Consider the following 20,130-nt stretch of genomic DNA (forward strand, 5'->3'; position numbering starts at 1 on the left):
TTGTGGCTGCCTGATGGGAGGGGGAGGGAGTGGGAGGGATCGGGAGCTTGGGCTTATCAGACACAATTTAGAATAGATTTACAAGGAGATCCTGCTGAATAGCATTGAGAACTTTGTCTAGATACTCATGTTGCAACAGAAGAAAGGGTGGGGGAAAAATGTAATTGTAATGTATACATGTAAGGATAACCTGACCCCCTTGCTGTACAGTGGGAAAATAAAAAAAAAAAAAAAGAAAGAAATTGTTTCCAAGTCACACCAAAGACTTCAGCAAGACCAGGACAGGAAGGTGCCTTGGGGAGGAACAGATAGGAAATGGTTCCCAAAAGAAGAAATAAGGGAACTTGGTGCCTTCTCTTTGCCAGGCACTATACCAGATACTTCATAAGCCTTACCTCAACTTGTCAATTAACAAGCTCTTTCTTCCATATAAAAGAATAGAGAAAGAAAGGTCAATGGAAGGGGGCAGGGGCGCAGATTGCAGACTGGATCAATCCCTAGAGATTTGCTAAGGAGCCACACTTTTTGAAAGCAAGTCTGAACACTTCCTCTCTCTGGAAAGCAGCAAAAACCCTCAGAGTCTTTGAAGAAGATGGAAAGGGAAGTTGATGCTGATTTCTAATGCTGTCTCTGCCCTGGTGCCAGGAGCTGCCTGAATTTCTTTCTTTTTTTTTTTTTTTGTCTTCTCTGAGGCCACTTCCCACGGCATATGGAGGTTCCCAGGCTAGGGGTCTAATCAGAGCTGTAGCCACTGGCCTACTCCAGAGCCACAGCAACGTGGGATCCGAGCTGCATCTGCGACCTACACCACAGCTCACGGCAGTGATGGATCGTTAACCCACTGAGCAAGGCCAGGGATCGAACCCGCAACCTCGTGGTTCCTAGTCAGATTCGTTAACCACTGCGCCACAATGGGAACTCCCTGAATTTCTTATCATCAGGCTGGTCACCCATTAATTTACATCTGAATCCCTGTGGGGCCCTCTATGACATCCAGGAAGGCTTAGGTCATGGGATCACAGGAAGAAGCCCAGGGCAAATTACCTTCTGGGTCATGAGCTGCTTTTCTTGCTTCTTTCAGATTATTCTCTAAAGGATGTCCATGCCTGTGCCCAACATGGTTTTAAAATTGGTGTCGCCATAGAAGAGGTCTACATCAAGTTGGGGGTGTCGGTGCACAAGTGCAAGGACATTCTCAATGAGATAAAAGGTGAGTGCAAGGGCACATGACTTCTCTGCTTATCACTCTTCCCTCTCTAGCAACTCAGACCCAGGTGCTCTTTAAGCTAAAGACTGGATATTCCAAGGCATTTCAATTAAAATAATAACTCATCCAGTAAAAATCTACCTAGCTCCTACTAGGTGCTGGGTTTGTTAAATGACTAAGGTTGTCTTTCTATCTTTGTGATATTTACTTGAAGTAGGCAAAAAGTTGAAGAAGCAAGGACAAGGCAGTGATAGGCACCAAACCCAGTCTGGAGCATTAGGACCAGCTTCCTAGGGCAGGGATCCTTTGAATTGCAACTTGAGGAGTAAAGTATCAAAGTTGTTTTTAGGCAGGAAAAGAAAAATGTAACAATGAAATTTTGCCCTGGGGGCTGGGAGTTGGCCTCACTAGAGGTAGGATGCTCTAAGCTGAAGGGGGTAGGAGCCAGGTGGGGGCAGGAGGGGAGACAGGTGAGGCAGCTAGTCCTTAATTGAAACAGTGGGCAAGATGGAGACTAGAAGAGCAGCCAAAGCCAGAGACGTGTAGCAGAGCCCACATGGCAGGAGAGACCAGAGCTGGGTATTAAAGCCAAGACACAAAGCCAGGTATATGGGAGCAGGGACTTGGAGGCTGTGCAAGGGGGTTGGGAATCAACAGAGCAACTTGGAAGAGAACTAATTGGCAGGGGTCCAATCCCTGACCCCTTCTGCAGCCCAGGCTCTCCTTCATCTGCTCTGCTTACTAAGCTTGTCCCTGTATGTGTGATCATGGGTGAAGAAAGAGTTTTGTAGCCAAAATAAAACCACAGCAGAATGAACTGAACTGATGGTCTAGAACAGTCTCTTACACTTTTCACTGATACTGTTGGTGGATACTGTTTGTGCATTTTGGTGGGACAGGGTTGGCTGATGTATCTTACACAGGGAGGCTTGCAGAAAACGAGGGTGCCCTTCAAAGAAGATTTGTAGGGTAAGCCCCTCCCCTATCCAGGCTGCTATTTAGAGCATTGCCTAGCAACCCAAGACCCTTGTCAATTACAACTCCTCCCTCTTTGCGGCTAACACCATCCTGACTTCTGTGTTAAACAGGTCCCTCTTTTCATGATAGGGGTTGTTTGTTTGTTTTAGGGCTGCACCCACAGCATATGGAGGTTCCCAGGCTAGGGGGCAAATCAGAGCTGCAGCTGCCGTCCTACACCACAGCCACAGCAACGCTGGATCCTTAACCTACTGAACAAGGCCAGGGATGGAACCTGCAACCTCATGGTTACCAGTCACATTCCTTTCCGCTGAGCCACAAGGGGAACTCTTTTTTCATGGTAGTTTTACCACCTGGTCTTGCTAACCAGTGTAGCTTAGAGTTGCTTGGTTTTGAACTCTATGTGGATGAAGTGCAATCTTTTCAGTTCTGTTTTTTTTTTTTTATTCAATATTATGTTTTTGTGTGTAATTGTAGTTAGTTCATTTCCAGTGCTGCAGAGTATATTTTTGTATGAATGTAATGCTTTGTTCATCCTACTGTTAAATTTGGGTTATTTCCTGTGTCAAGCAATTGTAAATCAATTCTCCTGTAAACATTCTTACACAATCATCCGGTACACATGTACCCAAGGGATTCTCCAGGGAATACACCCAGGAGTAAAATTGTTGGATTGTAGAGTATGTCCTTTTGCTAGACTAGGTAAGTGTTTTCTGAGGTGGTTTTACCAATTTACACTCCTACCAGCAGTATACGAGGCTCCCTTTTTCTTATGCTTAGATGTTGCAAGTTCAGAGTAGAGTAGTCACTATAGACCTGCTCCTTTGACATTGGACACATAGACAAATTAGAACAAGAATGACTCACTGATATGATTGGACTTTCTGGGAAACTCCATGAATATCAAAATAATAATTGCTTTATTGTAAATACTATTTAATTTCTATTACTGTTAGTTTCCATGCTCACCCTTTACCAATTTTCCTACCTTTGTCATCCAAGACAAAGAAGAAACACAGCTTAGAGATTGGGCAGGACTACGTGGTTATATTCCTTTACCCCTAGTGCCTAAGGTTTCTTATTGGCAAATCAGGATGATATAGTTCTTATTTCATAATGAAGATTAGGTGAGTTAATACATGATCAGCATTAGATTAGTGAATGACACATAAATGATTAATAATCTATCAATCTATCTACCTACCAATCTATTTACCTATGATCTATTAATCTGTTCCTGTGTATGTATGTATCTATTTATCTATCAACTATCTTTCATGGACTCACTTAATGACTAGCACTTCCAGATGCTCAAATCAAATGTCGCTTTCTTGTCCTGTCCCCAGCTTGTATCATATATGGTTGGGTGAGCTCCTTTTTTCCCCTTTCACATCGCAGAGATGTAGCTTGTCCACCCACATCTCCAGGGAAAGCTGATTAAATGTTATGGTAGCAAGATTGTCAGTTGAATTGCAGTAATTCCAGTGTGTGACAATGGATCCCCTGACATGCCTGGTCTCCGTGTCCACTCCAGACAGAAACAAGAGAAGCAGCATGGTGAATGACTTGGTGGTCCTTGTGCGGGGAGGTGCAAGTGAATACATCACTGCCCTGGCATATAAGGATCTGCCAACAGCGGACCTGATGCAGGAATGGGGAGATGCAGTGCAGTACAACCCAGACATCATCAAAATTAAGGTACATGCAACTGTCCTACCCATCCTTCTCTCTATTCAGAACACAGTTTCTTATCTGAGCAAGGTATGGAATAGAGAGTTCAGTAAGACATAAACCCTAATCTTGAGGCACATACATTATGGTGGAAAATATATCTGAATTGAACCATTTATTATACACTGCTCTGCACCAGCTACAGTCCCTGACTCCCTCTCACTTCGGCCCCCTGGTTGCTAAAGGAAACTAACCATCAACTTCTAATTCAAGCCTTCTTGCATTAATAGTATTTCCATTTCGTCAAAGAATCACTCATTCAGTTATTTGTCCGTTTAAACATTTCTTAATGCAGCCAACAAATAAATAGTCACTAAGTTCCTGTGATGGATCTAAGGAACTGGAGGAATACAGAGGAGAGTCCAAAGATTTTGAAAAATACAGTCTATGCTGCAGAATGAGCTACACACACACATTACTATCCTACAGGACAGCATAATACATCATGGTTAATCTCTAACATGTTTTGGGCACCTACTATATTCATGACACTCTGCCAAGGACTCATCTAATCCTCATGAGTTTGGAAATTAAGTGTGTTTATCTCCACTTTATGATGGATAAAAATCAAGGTCACAGAGGTGGCATCCATCTATAACTGTTCAGGAATCTATTAGGTTCAGACCTGCGAATCTGACCTCTTACCTCTCCTCTAGACTTTCCTGTGGGTTTCATAAATGGAAAATAATGATCCCAACCACCTGTCACCCAAACAACAGCAGTTTTGCAACCTTAAACTAAAAAGACATTTGCTAGAACAGGACTGTCATACACATCAGCAGTGGTAGGTCCTTGCCTGTGGGGACTTCAGCACAGTGTCCATGTCACATCTTACACTGTCTTCTTCTTGCCATTGTCTGTACAGTCATTGATGGTCTAGCATCCACCCTCCAGAGATTCACTCTTGTCTCTACGGAGAGGAGTTAAAGGGCTGGAGCTCTGATGGGAGGCTCTGCAGTTTCTGACCCTGGCATTTCCCCACAGTGTCTTTATTTGTATGTCAAATACATAGTTTCTGAAGAATAAGAAGGCTGCCATTCAAATCTTTTCCTGTGCCATTTATTCACTAGTGACACTTAGGGTACATTTGTGGGCAAGCATCACACAGGAGCGAAAAAGTCAGCCTTAGCTTGCAGGCAGCTCCAGAGAAATCTTGCATTGGCTGATGGCCTGGTGACATTGGTTGGTATGACAGACAGGCATGGGAGAGCACAGAGTTCATGGGAAAATAGATCCATGGTCTTCGTTTTTTACTTATATCTTATGTGAATTTTTTAAACTTTGAATTAATAGATGGCCTTGGCCTTGGTTACCTATCTAAATAGACTGGATGTGCCAGCCTGAGCATTGGGAATGTCAAGTGTCAAGCAGCAGGTGGTATGATATGAGATGTAGGGGTTTGTGTGGGGTTGTGGAGCTGGTGGGGAGAGCACTCATGTTACCCCGCTAAGCATCTCAAACAGGGCTGCCGATAACCTGGAGGTGTAGCACTTTACTGAAGGCAAAACATGTATGTGATGCCATGGAATGTATCATACCCATTATCAGTACAGTCTTCTGAAGGGCTGTGGGGGCTTAACGGTGAAAGAGATTAGAGAATCAGAGATGTTTTCAGGAGTGGAGGAGGTGGGTTTGTTGGTTTTTACATACTTCCTCTGTATATCTCTAACTGAGTTGGAAACATCTGTTGTGGGCATGGACTCCTTCTGGCAAGAGAGAACTGTGCATGACTTCACATGCTCTCAAAGTAATTCTCTGCAGAGTCGGTTTGTCAGGTATTTGGAATAGCAGTTGCTTTCCAGGAGAACAGAAACCACTAAATAAGGAATTCCTAGACACAGATTGTTGGCCAAGGCTTGTGTACATAAACCAGTCTTGAAGATCAACATCTGAAAACACAGTTCCTACAGGAGCAGGGTAGGCAGGAAAGAAGACCATAAATGAGCCTGTTCACATTGTTAATGGGTGAACTTTAGATACAGAGAGATGGCCCTTTGTTCAAAGGAGAGGTAAGAAAAAGCTATGGACACATAAAGAGAATTTTAAACACAGAAGATGGAAATCACATTCAAGATAAAGAAGAATAGCATACATCTAAAAATAGAGGGAAAATTTCAAATATATTTGCTTTGTGAGTCTAATAAAATCCAAGAAAATAAGGAATTTATGAAATAAAAAATAGAAGCTGAGATGTTTAGACACTAATCAGGTGAAAAGGGAAATGACTGAATGTAGGAAACCAAAAGCACAATAGTAGACTCAAAACCTACATTGGAAACTCTAAAGAACAGAATCGACACTGCAGAAAATTGAGTCAGTGATATGGAAGGTGCTATAAAGATGTTCCTATAATGCAGAAGCAAAAGACAAAGAGAATAAAACAGTGATATAAAGGAAATATGATGGACGGAGATTACGGAAGTGGAAATCTAAAACCCAGAGACTTCTTCTCACAAAAAGAGATAGAATTAAAAGTGAAGATGCATTTATCTATCACCTAAAAAGGAAAACTTCCCTGAGCTGGTAATGCAAAATGAACAGCTCATGGAAAAGGAGGCAAAAGTACTCAAGATAAAACAATACTGGGATTTCTGCTGTGACACAGTGAGTTAAGGACCTGGCGTTGCTACTGCTGTGGGGTAGGTTGCAGCTGCAACTCAGATTTGATCCCTGGCCCGGGAACTTCCATATGCTACAGGTGCAGCAAAAAACAAAACAAGACAAAACAAAACAAAACCCAAAAAACAAACAAAAAAACAGTACTGAAACACATTGTGGTGAAATTTCTGACTTTAAAGAACAAATAGATGCTACAAAAATAAAAATCTTACTGGTCTTAGAATTCTTTGTAATGGTGAATGCCTAAACATCATGTCACAAAATCTTGAAACAAAAACACATGTGGCCCAGTAAGATGATCATCAATGGGTGAAAATATCCCCAGGACATTCTGAGATATTAAAGGAGTCAGAGAGAGAATTTCCAGATCTAGCACACATGAAAATGCAGGAAGTTCAAATAAGGTATAATTTTTTAATATGAGCATCTTTCAGATGTTTCATAGGACTTATACTAAAAAATTATTTGTTGTTAAATTTGAAATTCAATTTTAACTAGGCATTCTGTATTTGATTGGCAACCCTAGTCACAAAGTCTATCATTGATGTACATCTGTGTAGGTTGGGATGATTAGGTTGTGATCTGGGATCCAGCCTGATGGAGAAGCCATGGTGCAGAGCTTGGTGTGGCCAAGCGTAGAAGAAGTACTGTAGTGAATCATTTACCTCGAGGTCAGGAAAGCCTAGGTTATGCCTGGTGAAACAGCCCCTGGATCTCAGTGACTTAGTATAACAAAATTTTCTTGTTTCATCACACATGTCCAAAGTATATTGGGGAGGAGGCTTTTCTTAGTGTCATTCAGGCAAGGGAGGCTTTTCACTTGTCACATGCTCTCAAGACCGCCACAGCAGTGATAAGGGAATGGGAAAAGTCACGTCCCCCTGCTCCTCAGAAAGCTTCAACCTGGAAGGGATGCTCCCTCTGCTCACCTTTCGCTGCTCAAAACAAGTCACATGGCAAACCTGCCCTTAAGGATGGTTAGGGGAAATGCAACCTTGCCAAGTGCCCAGAGGGAAAGAAGCTGATACATTTGGTAAACAGTGACAATGACCATCACCCCTTCCTACAGCAGCTTTTGCTCAAAGATTCTCCTAAAGCAAATCACTCTGATCAAGAGGAGGTTTAAAATACAGATGTTGTGGTAGCATCCTCTGGTAAGATAATGTCACACTTAGACTATGGGCTCCCACTTAAAAAAAAAAAAGTTTCAAATAAGGAAACCATAAATATAATTAAACGGAAGATATCACAACAACGAAATGCTTTTGCCCCACATGAACTCTTTCATGTGTAAGGAATGATAAAATTTATGAGAAACACATCTTGAAGGAAATAGACAATGCTCAGAACTCAGATGATAAACTAAAATTTTAACTTCTCTAGGAATAAAAATGAAAATTAAAGTAACAAGGCAATATAGTTTTTTACCTATCAAGTTGACAGTGATTAAAAATCTGTAATAAGTGCCATTGGGAGTGAGGCAATGGGAACTTTTATAAAATAAAAAAGGAGTATTAATTGGTACAACACATACAGGAAAAGAATTTAACTGTGTATATCCAACACATTGAGAATATTTATAGCTTTCAATCCAATAACCCTACGTGCAAGAATCAACTAAAGAAATCTTTTTTTTTTTTTTTTTGGTCTTTTTATCTTTTAGGGCCACACCCACGGCATATGAAGGTTCACAGGCTAGGGGTCCAACAGGAGCTGCAGCTGTCGGCCTTTGCCACAGCCACAGCAACGTGGGATCCAAGCCATGTCTACGACCTATACCACAGCTCATAGCAATGCTGGATCCTTAACCCACTGAGCAAGGCCAGGGATCGAACCTGCAACCTCATGGTTACTAGTCAGATTCGTTTCTGCTGCACCACAACAGGAACTCCAGAATTGTTCTTTTCCTATGCCAGCAATCAGGCGTAAACACCTGTCCATGTGCCTGTCCAAAAATATATACAGAAAGGACACAAGCCATAATGGCAACAATTCAAATCTTCTTCCTCTGCCATTTACTGACTCTGACTCTGGCCAATCTACTTAACTTTTCTGTGCCTCAGCTTTACCATCTATAAAGTGGGGATACAGACGTTTACTTGACTTGTTGTCATGCAGATTAAGTTAGAATAACATATGAATTTAGGCTGGCACCTAATACATGCTAGCTGTGGCAATAAGTACTTTTTATCATTAAGAATGGGCATTACCAGGGTCCCTTACAGAGAACTGCATGGAGTTTATTAGACAGCAGCCACCATCTCTGTGCAGCAATTTGATAAATAAAATTTTCACAAGGGCGGGTGTGGTAAGGACCCAGTGATCAATGCGAGTCATTTCGATTGTGTATTTGGGGGAGAGATGAGGAGAAAAAAAGAGGGAGGAAGGAAAGGAGGGGAGGAGGGAGGGAGGGAAGAAGACAAAAGAGAAAAAGATGGGAAAAAAAAGGACCAGTGAATCAATAAAAGGACAAATGACGCATATTCAGTTAAAAAGGGAGCTATGGAAGGAATCCTGAGGGGTTGCTGCTAAGTTCCAAGGCAGACCGTCATGGAATAGAGGATAGGGGTTGGAAATGGGAATACTCAAGGCATTTTTACCAACAGTCATCATGAACTAGTAGGAAAAACATCGATTTGGGGTTAAAAATCCTGACAATGCTATTTTATGAGTTCTTTGTGCAAGTTACTTAACCTCACCTGACATGGGGCTATTGATTGCTCCCTCGTGAGGATGAAGTGGGATTGTATGTGTAATCGCCAGCACCGCTCCTGGCACACAGAATATATATATATGGTTTACTCCGGTTCTGCCACTGACTTTATGTGCTGGAGCAGATCTCAGTACTGCTGGAAAAATGCCTGGGAAGTTACAGGCAGCCTTTCAAGTTACTCTGGCAGGGAGAGGAGGCCCTTGGAGGAGCTCATCCTAGGTGTACAGCAACCCCCCCCACCCCCCTCCCCCCACGTGTGGCCAGCAGGCTGGACTGTTCTGCAAACAGTCTCTGGATCAATTCATTGACCACAAAACGGTTAGACAATGGGACCACCAAGGAGCCATGCTTTGCCCACTGGAGTGAAGGTCAGCATCAGATGCATTAAGAAATGGAAGCAATTTTCTTCCCACTGGAGGCATCTATTAGGCATGATTGCCTGCATTTAGACAGACCCTAAACTCTCCAGGGCTGGATTAGGGCAGGATCACAAACAAAATCCGGAGAGGAACCTGGCCCTGGCGCTGAAACTAGAGCCAAGAGGCTCTGACCGCGTTTATTTAACTCCCTCTTTGGACTTTGCCTCTGGTTTTTCCCAGCCCACGAGCACCAGCACATTCATCTGCAGCTTCCTGCTCTGAAACACCGCCCTGCCCACCCATGTGGCTCTCCCTGCTCCCCGCACCTTTGCCTCCGGCCAGCTGCGATGGCCCTAATGAGGCCTCCCATCCCCCTTTCATTCTTTCATCCACTGTTACTAGCAGTTCTCCATAAGCTTGGGGCTGGACCCAGGAGACGCAGCAGCAGAGCAGGATATGGATCTAAGCTCCAGGAGCTTACCAGCTAATTAGGGAAGAAGAAAAAGGGACTTCAACACAAAACATTGGTTAACCACCAAGGAGCAGAGAGGTAGAATTTGCATCGGATGAGTGGTGTAGACAATTTTCTGAGCGTTTCATGGTGGAAAGGTGTTCAGGGAGCACACTGGAGGTCGGGGAAGGCTCCCTAATGGTGGCTCTTGCGTGACCTGAAGGATTCACACAGGCTTTGAAGGAGGGAGTGATAAGACAACAATGTTCCGGTAACGCTTTCAAAGAGCTGCTTACCAGTCACCTCCCTTCCCCAACCAAAGACAGATTAACCAGCTCCTCCTCTCTGCCCGTTACAGTTACCGCTGTGACCTGTAGCCACTGTGCTATAAGTATTTGTTAGTGTGTTTGTCCCTGTCTCCAGATTCTAAGTTTCTTGAGGGTGGGGATTTTATCCTACTCATTCCTTAATGCTTCATGCCTGGCACTTAGATGGTGTTCAGCAATCTGAACTTGAATGAGCTTGCTTGTGGATATTGGGTGGGCAGGAAAGAGAGAGGAGGGGGCATCCATCTGCATGCCGTGGCCTCCATCCGATTCCATACGGATCCACTGTGGTCTGTATGCCCTGACCCTGCCCGTGCCTGTGGGGCCTCGCTTTATGCTTCTGTGGGATGAGTGTTTTCTGCCGATGTAAACACCTTTGATCCCTTCCCAGGCAGAGCCTCTCTATGAGCTGGTGACAGCCACGGACTTTGCCTATTCCAGCACAGTGAAGCAGAACATGAAGCGAGCCCTGGAGGAGTTCGAGAAGGAAATCAGCTCCTGCCACTGTGCTCCCTGCCAGGGGAATGGAGTCCCTGTCCTGAAAGGTACCATTTCTGGGCAGCTGGTGTCCCTGGAGGGGCTGGTTCCAGACCAGAACACATTATCAAATCCACACACCCTCTAGGCCAGGGTCAGGGTCAGGGAGTGTATCTCCAGGGGAGTTTCTAGGTCAATCCCCAGTCCTCTGCCGCAGGCTCTAGGGACTATCATAAAACTCCCTTCTTTTTCTCAGGTGAAAAAATATGGGCTCCCTGGCCATTTGGACCCCCTTAAAAAATGAGCTTCTCCACCCAGATTGGGCATGAGAATCACTTGGGATCTTTAGAACTATTGATGCTTTTGCCCCAACCTGGAGGATTACGTGACACTGTAGAGAAGAGGCCCTCCGCAGGTCGGCTAAAGTCACTCCTCTCTGGCTAGTTCAAATCTGCAGCGGGGTTATGACTCACTACTGCTGAAGTCCCCACCTCCCTGGAGCACAGTGACATGGGGTTAGACCCAGGAAATGCTACCCCCATGCTACCCCGCCCCCAGCCCCATGCTCAGCGGCTGATTATGGCAAAGCTCCTGCATCCACCAGGGAGCTTTTCACAAACACGAAGCCTGGGGCCTTAGCCCAAAAGAGTTGAAGGGAATCGTGGAGACTGACCTTTGGAAAAAGCCTATCGGCTGTTGTAAGGGAGATCTGGGCAGCCATTCCATAGCTCAATTCACTGGCAGACAGGATCCATGCTTTTGCTGAGCTTTTTAGACTGGCGGGAGAGGTAGGCTTGACCAAAGAGTTGCATCGAAAGGTACCAGTGGTAGTTAGTCTATCTCCCAGCAAGTCAGAATGCAGACAACCAGAACAGGCTGCTCTGGCTGTCAGGATACCTAGGTTCCAACTATAGGGAACACGTGGGTGACAGCGGCATTAAGCTGAAGGCAGGAGCAGGCTGCGACTGTGTGGTCTGTAACAGGGAGGAGGGTAGATGCAGAGACTCTCTCCTGGGCAAAGAAGGGGCCCACCCTGGGCTGAGCACAAGGAAATGCCTTGGGCAGAGCTTGAATGGCAAAAAGATTGGGGGATGGGTTGGCAGCATGGATGGGCCAGTAGAACTTGATTGCTAACTTCCAGGCCCACATCCAGGGTCACCACAGTGGGCAGGGAAAAGTTAGGGGAGGCTGAGGCCTGGGATCTTCTGCTCTTGTTGTGATGGGTTGAGGAAGAGTTCAGTCCAGCAGGAGGCCAATACAGGGCATCAGGAGCACTGGTACAGCAGTTGTTGGCCCAGGGAGCAAGCAGGACCCATAGCAGGACCCATAGCAGAACCCATGTGGATGGAGCGAGCTCACCAGAGAAGACGTGAGTAAAGACCTGTTCTCTGGGAGAAAGAGTCCAGCTGCCCAGCTGAGATAGAGGGGGTGGGGGTGTGGCTTCTCAGGTGGGATGAAGAAGAGCAAAGCAAGCGACAGCCTAAGGATGGGAAGTACTGCCTTCAGAACCAGAACCCATCAGTGAGGGTCTGTCCAGCATGAAGTGGGTCAGTTCACTGGCTCCAGGTTTTTTCTCGGTTTTCGGTTTTTGTTTTGTTTTGTTTTGTTTTTTATGGCCGCACCTGTGGCACATGGAGGTTCCCAGGCTAGGGGTCAAATTGGAGCTGCAGCAACCAGCCGCAGCAATGCCAGATCCAAGCGTAGTCTGCAAACTATACCACAGCTCACAGCAGCGCTAGATCCTTAACCCACTGAGTGAGGCCAGGGATTGAACTCGCATCTTTATGGTTCCTAGTTGAATTCATTTCTGCTGTGCTATGACAGGAACTCCTGACTCCAGGTTTTGATTTAGGGTTGCTGAAATCCCCCTTGCCTCATGTGAAATTTGGGTCTAGAGACAGAGACCCACTGGAGGCGAGGGAGTAAATGAAGCCAGAGACCAGGATGCTCACGGGGCCTGGTCTGTAAAGGACTGCCATGTGAAGAGATTTCATGAGTCCAGGTGAGAGAAGCTACAGGGTGACATGTGACCGATTAACCTAAGGAATAACTTTCAAAGTGTTAGAACTGGCCAAAGGTAAGATGAGACATTGGAGGGTCATGAGTTCCCCATCACTAGAGGTATCCAAGCAGAAGCTAGACAATTACTTGTGATGGAATTGAGCATCAGTGACCATTGACCCCCATGACCTCAGTAAAACATATAAAAACATATAAGTCTAGGTCAAAGGTCAATTAATGACTAATTTTCCTCAACAACACCACCTCATTCCCTGCAGTAGAATAAACATTCCTTTATGAGCAAAGGACTCTTACAACAGGAGTGGGTATTCTTGGCACCGAACCTTCTTATTTCAAACCACTCAACTAAATGAATGCCCTATTTAACCTCATGGAAAAGCAGTGATGTGGAGGGAGGGCTAAACTCCAGGAGCTCTTTGTGTCACATGGTATGATTCATATTCTTTTTATATTGTCTTCTCAGAATCACGCTGTGACTGCATCTGTCCTGCTGGATTCCAAGGCTCAGCCTGTGAGGTCACCAATCGGAAAAGTAAGGAGTCTTTGAGAGTTGGTTGGCAAAGGGGAGTCTAGGGTAGTCCAGAGAATAATTGAAAAGAGCAAGAGCAAAGTCGGGGGTGTGGGGTAAGGGAGCTGGACACTATGAAACTTAAGATCTATCCTGACTCCTAATTTTATATTTTATTATTTTCCCAATTGTGATTGCTTCATGTTACAGGATGACTAATGCATAGCATCTGTGAGTCATTTCTTTGGCTCATTCTGGAATGTTTATCTTCTTTTTCTTATTTAGTGAACTCCTATTCATCCCTCAAAATCCAACACAGATGCCCCTTCTTCTATAAAAATTCTTCAAACTCCACTCCATTTCTCCTGTAGGACCCCATAGTCTTTGAACATGTATCCATTGTAGCTCTTGGCACACTCTGTTCTGGGTTGTGTGTGTCTGCGTCCCTGTGTCTGTGAGTAGGGCTCATGTCCCATTTCCCTCTGGGTCCTCCGGGTCCCACACAGTTGCTGCTGTTGAAATGATCACTGAAAGACTAGATTATATCATAAAGATTTCTGCCAGCTCTCAGATTCTTTAGCCAATTTATTATCTAAGAATTCTTAATATCCCCACACTCCTCCCCTTTCTTTTCCTTTCTGTGACTTTCCTGGGGATACCATTAAAAAAGGAAATGGCATACCCAATAAAAACACCAAACATCTATTAAGCATTCTGCTATGTACTGTGTACTAGGGAACTTGCTGTGGGCTTGGACTCAGCAGGGGTTCAGATTCCATCTCCATCATTTCATAACTGTGACCTTGAGCAAATTACTTGACCTCTTTGTGCCTCAGTTTTCTCATCTGTAAAATGGAGGTGATGATATTCACTACCTCATAGAATTGTCTTGAGTTTCTCCTGAGACACATGAAGCATTTAGGAAGATGCCTAATGCATTATAAGAGCAAAATAAATATCAGTTAGTTTATTTTAGAGCAAAATAAATGGAACTCTTTTATATTTTACATATATTAAATCCTTTAATCCTCACAACAACATCCTGCAGTAGATGCTGTGGACACCTCCATTTTATAGATGAAGAAACTGAGGTTCAGTGGGTGGCTAACTAACGTGCCCAGTGGTCACACAGTGAGTAGGTACAGGGCCGCAGGTTCAGGTCCAAGTGGGTCTGAATCTATAGCCTTTGCTCTGGATGCCTGCACCTCTCCCCTCCTCAGAGAAGTGCTCAGGGATGCCTTCACTTCCTCTTGCATCCCAACCAGGCCCCCAAAGGGACCTGCCCTGTAAGAGCGTAATGGCACAGTCACAGGGTTTCCACTGGCTGGAGGAGCCCTTGTCAGCCTCCCACGCCAGATGACTGACGTTAGTATAAGGAGGCCCAAAGGTATTAAGTAATGTGCCCAGAGCGACACTGCAAGTTAGAGGCTCAGCCAGACACATGAGCTCTCATGGTGGGTGTGATTGATTATTTGCCAGTCTCATCAACAGCCATAAATCCTCACGGGAAAGGCAAATGTCAGGGAGGAGAGAGCCTAGTGTTATTACCTCATTTAAAACACACAACAATCACAGTAGATAACATCGCTCCCACTTTATACATGGAGAAGAAGGAAATGCATCAGCGTTCCCATTGCTGGGAAGTCTGGGCTGGAAACTATTCATCAATTCAACTAATATTGACTCAGGGACTCCTGCGGGCCAGTTTGGGGGCTGGGGTTCAGTGGTGAGCCAATCAAATAGAATTCCTGTTGTGGGGATTGCTGTAGAAAGATCAACATCATTTGAATTGTCCCAGAAATACATTTTTTTTTTTCTTTTTTGCTCTAGTGGGTATTTATCAAGTAGCACAGAGAAAGTCACAATTGGGTGAAATGGTTGCCTTTCTCAGGCAGAGATCCCAGAAATACATTTAAAGTTTTAGCGGTAATTACTACAAAAAGCGCTGAGAGCTTAAAATATGAAGTATTGATAGGGAGTTAGGGGTCAGGAAGGGTTTCCCCTCTGGAAGAACACTTAAACTGAGATCTGAAGGGTGAATAGGCTCGACCAGATGAACAGACCAGGGAAGAGTCTTTCGGGCCAGGAGAACAGTGTGTGCAAAGGCCCTGTGGTAGAAGGGAGCATGGTGAGCCAGTGGCCTGAAAGAAGGACAGTTGATTGGAATTGGGAGATCAGCGATTCAAACTCCCAAAGCCTTAAGGTTTATACACCTCACTCCTCCTGCAGGGCCCTGGAGTGTAATAAGGGCTAATTTATATTCATTGACCTTCTTTCTTATAGATGTCCCCATTGATGGGAAGTGGAATTGCTGGTCAGACTGGTCTCCGTGTTCTGGAGGACGTAAAACAAGACGAAGGCAGTGCAACAATCCACCTCCTCAAAATGGGGGCAGCCCCTGCTTGGGTCCTGCTTCAGAAACACTTAACTGTTAAGGAAGGGAGAGCTTCTAGCGGGTGATGCTACTGTGCGCTGCACACAGTGAGAGCTCTGAGCCCTTAGGAACCCAGGCCAGCTCACCTCCACACCAGCTCCCTCCTGGGCCTGGCCCAGGGGTGGGAGGGCTGTGCCATTCAGATTTGAAATAAAGATGGTATTTGTAAAATGCACATGGATTTGGACAAACAGCAAGTTAAATACTCATTATAGTCTCCTGAAGGGCTTAAGCATCTTAGTAATATTCACTTTGCTTACCTCTTCAATTTTATTTCTGTTTCTCTCTGGAGGGGCACACTGGCTCATTCAGTGTCCATGGTAGTTCATATTTGTTGAATGATTAGGTACATGCCAGCTACAGTGTTCAGTGCATGAATTCATTCCATCCTCATGACAGTCTTATAAGGTGGATGCTGTCTTAGCCCCATGAAACAGCAGGGGAACCAGCTTAGGACAGTTAAGTGACTTGTCCAAGGTGATGCAGTTAGGGAGTTGGGGAGCGGGGCTGTGAACTTGGGCACTTGGACTCCAGAGTTTTAAACGCTTAATTAGGATACTCCCTTCCTCTTAATAAATGGGCACTTGATTAACAAATAATTTATTTTATTATTATTTTTTATGTTTTAGGAGTGCAGGTGCAGCATGTGGAAGTTCCCAAGCTAGGGGTTGAATCAGAGCTGCAGCTGCCAGCCTACACCACAGCCACAGCAATGCAGGATCCAAGCCCCATCTGTGGCCTACACCACAGCTCACAACAAGGCCAGATCCTTAACCCACTGAATGGGGCCAGGGACCAAACCGGCATCCTCATGGATACTAGTCAGGCTCATTTCTGCTGAGCCACAACGGAAACTCCAACAAAGAATTTTTTATGAAATAAAATGTAGAAGTAGGTGCTGCATGTGTATGGGTGTGTGTTGTGTGTGTGTGATTGACAGTCCCCACCAACTGCATGATGAAGAGAGCGAGTCCTGCTTCCTCAACTCCTTTTGATACTGAGCACAGGAAGGGAGTGGTCATGTGTGTCAGAAACAGTTCTGGGGCAGAGCTGAATTGTTATGACATGAGTGGGTGCCCAGAAAAGACACCGAGGTGGAGAAAAGAGCCATGGAAACTGATCACTGAATGAGAGGTAGTTTAAAAAGAAAGAAAAAAAAAAAAAAAGGTTGTAGTGGCTGGAAGAGGAAACGTATCAGGAGACGTTCAATCTGATGGCTGTGGGGCAATGGGCAAATCTTCCCTACCTCTGTACATCCTACTTTGCTCTCATGCTTTTGTGTAAATCTCCTTTGGGGGAGGGAGGTGCTTGAAGAAGAGGTAGGAAGGCAGTTGGTCTTTATGTTACTAAACACCAAAACATTTTTATTTTTAGATTGAGTCAGGTGATGGTTTAAGCTTTATTTTCATTCCTTCCATCTCCTCAAAACATCCCTCAATATTTTCTTTGTCTTTGTCTGGTTGCATAACTTCACATGGATATGTTGAAATCACATTGGTGGGGGAGAAAAACAGTTGAAGGCATATTGGTTCATTCTATTCTTTTTCTTTTTCTTTTTGTCATTTGTCTTTTTAGGGCCGCATCCGCAGCATATGGAGATTCTCCGTCTAGGGGTACAATCGGAGCTGTAGCTGCCTGCTTACATCACAGCTCACAGCAACACCAGATCCTTAACCCACTAAGTGAGGCCAGGGATCGAACCTGCATCCTCATGGGTACTAGTCAGATTCGTTTCCACTGAGCCATGACAGGAACCCCATCCTATGCATGTTCAACCAATTTGTTTTCAGCCACATCATCTGCTTTAAGTTTGCTGCTGGGCTAGGTGCTAGGACCCCAGACCCGGAACCATCCATGACACAGAAGCATGGGTCACCAATACCCACCAGTCTGGCCACCCAGGTCTTTGGAATTGAGCCACTAGAGCAACCACAGAAGGAGCTGATGCTTCTTGCTCAGGGGTTGCTGTGGCAAACGTGGCGACTCTGACCGTCTTCCTGCACCCCCAGGTCCCCTGCAGTTGAGCTGATGGGTCCAGGCCCTTGTTTGGCTTAATATTATTGCTTTGCTGTCTGCTGTTATTTCAACAGGCTAATCCAATCATGTTTTATCTCTTTCATTATACCGAGGCCGTATAATTTTCTTGCGTTATAATCTGTCTTCTTTTAAGTTTCCCCAGAGAAGGGGAAGAGCAGCTCTATCTTTGGTTGATGGGAGGCTCCTGTGCAGCCGACACAGGCACGTCAAAGCCAGCGCCGCCAAATTAAATTCTGATTCTCAATCACAGCCACTACTTCTAATGGGAAATTTGAGTTGATTATGGAGATGACAGTCCAGGTTCACGTTTATTGCATTTAGCAGAAATTGTTTATCCTATTAAATACGGTCTTAAAGGAGAGACAATTGAATTGCAGAGCACCGGTGAATACCCGGGTGACGCCCAGGCACTGCTAAACTGTGTAATAATTATATTCTTATTTGTGGGCTGAACTTCCCCTCGTGGCTCTTTTTGCAAACAAATGCATTTAGGAGGAGGCTGAGACATAATGTAAGAATTAGACGAAATAAATGCAAACTGTGCTTTTGGAAAACCTTGGCAAGTGTAACTTGCACTGGCGTACTGGTGAAGGAGCTGCACTATCCATGGGGCACGGGACAGGCAGTGCAGTTTGGCGGTGATCCTGGAAGCTTGAACATAGGACAGGATACCTGGATGGCGGCGGGTTTTGCATCCAAGAGCTGGGAGCTCCGCCATGCACTTGATGTCTGGGCCAGGAGCTCTGTGTCTGTACTTCCTCCCTGAGTGACCTTGGGGTAATAACTTGACTTCTGTGGGAATGATCAGCATTATAACTGTTTTAACAATAGTAACAATAATAATAGCTGCCAATTATAGACTGCTTCTCAGTTTATGAAGTCGTTCAACCTGCATTATCTCACTTAATCTGATTTGAATTTGATGAGGGAGATATTAATACAATTATCAGGTGACGTGTAAGGAAAGCTTCAAAGGGAAACGTGATTTTTACTAAGGATGTGATGGCCGTGAAAATCAAGAGGGGATGCTGGGCCCGGGAGGAGGAGTATCGGCTGGCAGAGAATCCAGAGAGAAATGCCATCTTTGTTTTAAAGGCGAGACCTCTGGCCTCTTCCCAGGCGCTTGGATAAAAAGCCCTCTGGAGAGAATGGGGCTGGAGCAGAAAGCCCTTGGGACACTGGCCAGGTCTCCTTGGGGACCTTTGTGATTAGCATCTTGATGGGCAAATATTTTGTTTTACAGATACTTTTTGAGGATGTCCTTCAGGACGGTATGTCTATTTGCCAATGTTTCCAGGGTCTACTGAATTACTATTTACTTGTTTATCGTCTCCTATTCCTTCTCAAATATCGTATCCCTGAAGGCAAATATAGTGTCTGTCTACTGCCCTCACATATCCCAGGTACCCAGTACAAAGAGGCAACAGTAAATCATTGTTGCCTGAATTAATGAGCTAATGACAAGGAATGTGAAGGGGGCCGAAGGCAGACCCATCCCAGGCCGGAGAGAAACTTCAGAGAATTGGGAATACAGGATGGGAGCATCATGAAATTTGGGGTAACCCTGAGATGGGACAAACACACAGCACTGACCGGGGGTGATGCCTTGAGCCAGCTGGGTGGGCAGTGTGCAAAAGAAGAGTGAAGCAAAAGAGGCAGAGAAATAACTGATGGCAGGTAGGGGCTGAAAGTACTTGTTAGGGAAGTTGCCGACACCCCCTAGGGACCACCGGAAATCTCCAAGGAAACTCTCAGAGGATCGGAAGAGAAAACTGTCATTGTCAATGAGGTAAACCCGAGGAGTACATTTCCAGGTTGAGGAAGAAGCCAAGACTCAAGAGGATTAAACAGCCTGCCCAGGAGTTCCTGCTGTGGCGCAGAGGGTTGGTAATCATGGGCGTCTCTGCAGCTCCAGGATGCTGGTTCGATCCCTGGTCTGGCACAGTGAGTGAAAGCATTGGTGCAGCCGTGGTGTAGCTTACAGATGTGGCTCAGATCTGATCCCTGGTCCGGGAACTCCATATGCCTTGGGGAGGCCAAAAAAAAAGCCTGCCCAGGAGTTCCCGTTGTGGCTCAGCAGAAACGAATCCGACTAGGAACCATGAAGTTGTGGGTTTGATCCCTGGCCTCGCTCAGTGAGTTAAGGATCCAGCGTTGCCGTGAGCTGTGGTGTAGCTCGAAGATGCAGCTCAGATTCTGCATTGCTGTGGCTCTGGCATAGACTGGTGGCTACAGCTCTGATTAGACCCCTAGCCTGGGAACCTCCAC

General features: G+C 45.1%; 1 protein-coding gene across 1 annotated transcript in view; it reads left to right on the forward strand.

Moving 5' to 3' along the window:
- C8B (complement C8 beta chain) overlaps nucleotides 1-16,410 on the forward strand; it is a 43,951-nt gene extending 27,541 nt beyond the window's left edge. Inside the window, 6 exon segments of the mRNA XM_047792370.1 lie at nucleotides 1,082-1,210; nucleotides 3,720-3,883; nucleotides 10,776-10,929; nucleotides 13,347-13,415; nucleotides 15,675-15,720; nucleotides 15,722-16,410. Of these exon segments, the coding sequence (XP_047648326.1) occupies nucleotides 1,082-1,210; nucleotides 3,720-3,883; nucleotides 10,776-10,929; nucleotides 13,347-13,415; nucleotides 15,675-15,720; nucleotides 15,722-15,851 (692 nt within the window). The 3' untranslated portion in view covers nucleotides 15,852-16,410.
- The last annotated feature ends 3,720 nt before the right edge of the window (nucleotides 16,411-20,130 follow it).

Source organism: Phacochoerus africanus, chromosome 8 (assembly GCF_016906955.1).
Source record: "Phacochoerus africanus isolate WHEZ1 chromosome 8, ROS_Pafr_v1, whole genome shotgun sequence".
NCBI lineage: Eukaryota > Metazoa > Chordata > Mammalia > Artiodactyla > Suidae > Phacochoerus > Phacochoerus africanus.